General features: G+C 30.7%; 1 protein-coding gene across 4 annotated transcripts; it reads right to left on the bottom strand.

The window, feature by feature from the left end:
- Window positions 1–271: 271 nt before the first annotated feature.
- LOC131626811 (peptidyl-prolyl cis-trans isomerase FKBP16-1, chloroplastic) lies at window positions 272–3,712 on the bottom strand. 4 transcript variants are annotated; one of them, XM_058897649.1, is made up of 10 exons: window positions 3,508–3,712; window positions 3,254–3,424; window positions 3,109–3,143; window positions 2,730–2,823; window positions 2,543–2,603; window positions 1,414–1,464; window positions 1,121–1,166; window positions 814–884; window positions 610–654; window positions 272–502 (listed from the first exon to the last, which is right to left on the bottom strand). In XM_058897649.1, the coding sequence occupies exons 1-10, from the start codon at window positions 3,570–3,572 to the stop codon at window positions 425–427; spliced, it is 717 nt and encodes a 238-aa protein (XP_058753632.1). In that variant the 5' UTR covers window positions 3,573–3,712; the 3' UTR covers window positions 272–424. The 4 variants fall into 4 exon arrangements, with proteins under 4 accessions (XP_058753632.1, XP_058753633.1, XP_058753635.1 ...); XM_058897650.1 differs by lacking the exon at window positions 1,414–1,464 and having other exon boundaries at window positions 3,508–3,681; XM_058897652.1 differs by lacking the exon at window positions 3,508–3,712 and having other exon boundaries at window positions 3,109–3,150; window positions 3,254–3,417.
- Between the last annotated feature and the right edge of the window lie 1,088 nt (window positions 3,713–4,800).

Genomic DNA, 4,800 nt, shown 5'->3' with positions numbered 1-4,800 from the left:
AAATTAAATGCTCCATGCAGTGGGTCGATATGATGAAATTGGATAAACAAATTGTGTGTATTTATTATTTATTTTAATTTTGCTTTTGTAGATTTGTTTACATGTTTGACTGATTAATTTTATTTGAGATTATTTAGTTGATTGGCATTGTTATTTGTCTCAGACAATCTTGATATGATTGATTACTCCATTTCACAACACTTAGGACAAACAATTATTTATAGTGTTTTTAAAAATAATTTTACAAATTAAAATGACTTAGAGAAAAACATATTCAAAAACTAAATTGACTATTTAAAAACATAATCAATAACCAAAATAAATAAATCTGAGGATGTATGTTGTTTATACATATGCATATCTACCTTCCTCGAGCCTTTTCCAATTTCCATCCTATCTAACACAACTCTCTTCCAATCTCCCTTCAATTTCTGTATGAACATTTCATTGTTTTTTCACTATTGTCATGAGAGATCAAGATATATATGTAGCTTATCATAAACTAAAACAATGAAATATCCAGTTGCCACATGAAAATAAAAAACCAATTCAATTAGATTCAGATCATTGAGAAACATTCAAAATTTTCAAGAGCTGAACTTCAAATACCAAAGGCTCCTGTGCATGAGAAAGAAGACTGCGCCGAGGACCAAACTGCAACAAACATGCAAATTTTTACCATATCAATTGCTACTTTGGTCTCAAATATAAGTAAAACAAACTACTTTCACACCCTTTAAAAAATTCGTTAACCTCATTAATTTTTCTATAAGAATTTGACAAATTACTTTTGTATTGAAGGGCAAGTCTAACCTCATCAGGTATTGGCTTCAAGTTCTCATTTACATATCCTACAGAAGGTGGAATCAAAGCTCTTCTCTTTCCTAGAAGTGAAGCCATTAGTAAACACAATGCTATCAAAAGATACAATTTTCACAAAATAAATATTATATAGGACTAATAACTATGTAAACCAGAATGTCATGTTATGATGTTCATGTATGTCAAAGGTTTGGACAAAAAATACATAAGAGTCGATTTAAGTATATATATAAGAAAAACATGAGGGGAAATATTGGTTTGTGAGCAAAATAAGTAATGACAATATTTTAGAACTTACCACCAATTCTCATACCAGTCAGGACCTGCTTTAACCCCAATATCATCTGTTTAAAAATGCAACTTCTACAATTAGATGAGATTTCTTAGTATTAATCACTAATTGCTCACAAAAAACCTAACAGTATATGAAGCAAATTATCTCTTCGAGTTTGTAGTAAATTCAAATTGAATCTTTTTTTTTTTCTTAAAACAAAGGCATGCAAACTCAAATTGAATCTTCAAATTTGCAGAATGTAGAAATAATGAAACCATAATTCAATTGAGATGGCAAAGAAATGCTTCTAGCTTAACTAAATTGTCTTGCTCATCTTTTTTTTCCACCAGCATCAAGATTATTGGTCTCTGAAAATATAAGAACAAGTTGAAAATTATACTGCTAAATCTAAGAAGGATCACTATCTAAGGAGCCCCTTCTCACCCTGACATATATAAGTAGCAGGAATGTGGTCAATTACTACAATTACATATACTTGCTAGTTACTACTAACATGACAATAAGACCTTGTTTATAACCAGCTTAATTAAGTACTTATGTCATTATTTCTAAAACAAAAGATAAAGCGAAGTCAAATTATTTTCATATAAGCTATAAGTTATTTTCATACGTTATCTTAGAGAGCTTAAGAAAATAAGCTGAAAACAACATATGGATATGTCATATGTTATTTTATAAGTTCTCCTAAACACTTTCACTAGTGTTTATGTGAAAAGATAAATTCAAATAGTTCAATTCAAACATTCCCTAATTGTTCTTAGATCTTGTTTTGAGGGACGTTGGAAATCTTAAGATGGTTGCACAATTAAAATTTTTAAGCAGGGTGTGGACACATTAAGTTTTAGGTCGATTCGCCCTCATCCGCAAACCAGATACAAATAGGTTAACTAGCAAATCCCCTTCAAGATATTTTATAAATCTTGACGTAAATTACACTCATATCCAACATATCGATAAATAATAACGTTGAATTAGACAATACAATGTAAATATGGTGAATGAAAATGACATTGAGCTTGTTTATTTCATAGTAATGATGACCTATATATACAAAGTGTGGGTCAATCATAAATGACTTATTCTGACATAATAGAAAGTTAGGTGTAACTAACTTGTGTAATTAACTTGTGTAACTAACCTTACTAACATAACAATATCAATTAACTCTAATATCAGAACAGGTGACCACAAGTCACATCCATAATCACAGTCACTTAACCACTCAACTAATGTATCAAAATTCAACAACATATACATATATCAAATGAGGCAGTATAAGTTTCTAATTTTATATTTTAGATTAAGGTAACCTTTAACTATATCTATGTCAAAAAAGATTACCATGAATAAGTAACCTAATCATAAAGGAATAGTACACACAATGAACTCTTTGAACCTCGTAAAAGTTGGAAGAAAAAAACTGACCTCATCCTCATCCAAAGGAAGTATAACAGGATTACTTTCTCCACTGAATTGGTCTACTGTACTATAATGAATAACAAAGTATGAAACAAAGCAACGTTAAGACAAGAAATTAATAGCACATATATCTGCAAATCACATCATTGCAATATTACGACAGAAGGAAATTTCACAATATGAAATTAATCACCTGAAAACAAAGTATCCATTTGCACGCCGGCATACACAATTGAATTCAACCAAGTCTCCACCATGTGCTTCTAGTCCTTCTCCTTCAATAATATCTAATTTGAAAACTATTATTAGCAAGTTCTTAAAAAACGGTCCCTTACCACAAAAACAACCGCGACAAAACAGTATCAAAAAGTGCTGATACTAACTCTTATTCACCGTTTTTATGATAAAGAATAATTTATGATTAACTCACACTACGACGACCGCAATCAGGTCGCAACACCTGTACCGAGCGAAATCGCGAAAGCCTTTACGCGACAGTATTTAAAAGTTTAATTATAACTACTTTTTTTATGCATTAAAGTAAATTGCATAAGGTTTAAACTTTTTATTACCTTGAACTCTGACTCCATTGGCTAGCTTCAAAGTCCTAGATGCTTCACATAAAAAACAACAAACCATATACATCACAAAGCACTGCACTATTTCATTTCACATAGTTAAAATAAATATACAAAATGGAAAAGAAAACAGACAAACCGTATGACTTGTGGTTCATTCATATCCATAATTGGTGCAGCCAGAGCAGGAGCAGCATAACATAATACATGGTTAATTCCCAGAAACTGAAGAATCAACCTTCTTGAACAACATTTTTTCGTTTCTAATGTAAATTTTTTGTTGTTGAAGCGCTTTGCATTATCTATGCGCCTGAACGATTCATACGAGGTTTGAAGCAAAATTTCAATAAAACTGTAAGAAAATTGAATTGAATTAGAGGGGAAAGTGTATACCTTGGAGGAGCGGAGACGGAGGCAACACACGGTGGTGAAACGGAGAGAGATGATGAAATTGCCATTCTCAATTTGGGAATTCACAGTTCATGACAAACTCAAAACCGAATAAGCGTTATCCAAAAGTGCTTCTGGTTTATGAATTTTTAGAACCACGTGGCCTTATATTATTTGTTCGTTAAAAGTGACTTAAAATTATTACGTTTGTAATTTTGGTATTTTACGATACTATTGTGAAAGCGCTTTTTCACGAATCTACGGAACAAGAAGGGATGTTTATTGTAGTTGTTTCCATTCTCGTCTTTAACTTTTTCTAAATGAGACGTCAAATTTGGAGAAAAGAATCATTCTAACTGCTGCTTGAAGGAACTAAACATTTGTCTAAAGGTTTTTTGGTTACAGCTATTAAAGCAAACTCGGCGAATATTTGTGCGATGATACTATAGCTTGGTTTGTCATAAATATTGTTAAGTAGTTATAACATATAAATTGAATAATTTATTTGATTAAATAAATAAATAAATGTAAGATTGGTTTTAAAAATAAAAGTCTACATTATGGCTCTGTTTGGTAAGACATATTTTCGAGCGGGTGCAGTTACGGTGCATAGATAAAAATCTATGCACCGTGCATAGAGAATTATTGACCATTGGATCATTAGATCAAATTATAATTATTACTCAATAGTCAATACTCATTACTCAATAGTCAATACTCATTACTCAATAGTCAATACTCAATACTCAATATTAGATTAAAAATATGATCCAATGGCTTAGATTGACTTATGCATGGTGCATAAGGAAAATCCTTATGCATATTAGCCAATGCCTTTTCGAGCTTATAGTTTATGTCTTATGTCTTATAAGCTCATATGATAATTTAGACCCTTTTGGTAACAGTCTTTTCATCACGAGCTTATAGCTTATTTTACCAGCTTATAGCTTATTTTCTAGACGCTATTTCAAATAGCGTTTTAGCTTATGTCTTATAGCTTATTACTTTTTCTTCCTTTTTTATCCTTATTATTTTAATTAAAATCCATTTTTAACCCTTATAATTTATTTTAATTTAAAATAAAATAATTATATATTAAATATCTTTTATGTCATTTTACATTTATAAGTTAATTGAACCGCTAATTTTACCAAACACTTCAATGAGCTTATAAGCTATCAGTCTCAACCATCCGCTATAAGCTATAAGTCATCAGTCATCAGCCATCAGTCATAAGTTATAAGCTATCAGCTAGCTTATCAGTCAACCGCTCTTTTTACCAAACAGACCCTATAT

The sequence above is a fragment of the Vicia villosa genome, unplaced genomic scaffold (assembly GCF_029867415.1).
Source record: "Vicia villosa cultivar HV-30 ecotype Madison, WI unplaced genomic scaffold, Vvil1.0 ctg.000325F_1_1, whole genome shotgun sequence".
Lineage (NCBI taxonomy): Eukaryota > Viridiplantae > Streptophyta > Magnoliopsida > Fabales > Fabaceae > Vicia > Vicia villosa.
This window is presented reverse-complemented; position numbering and strand designations above follow the sequence as displayed.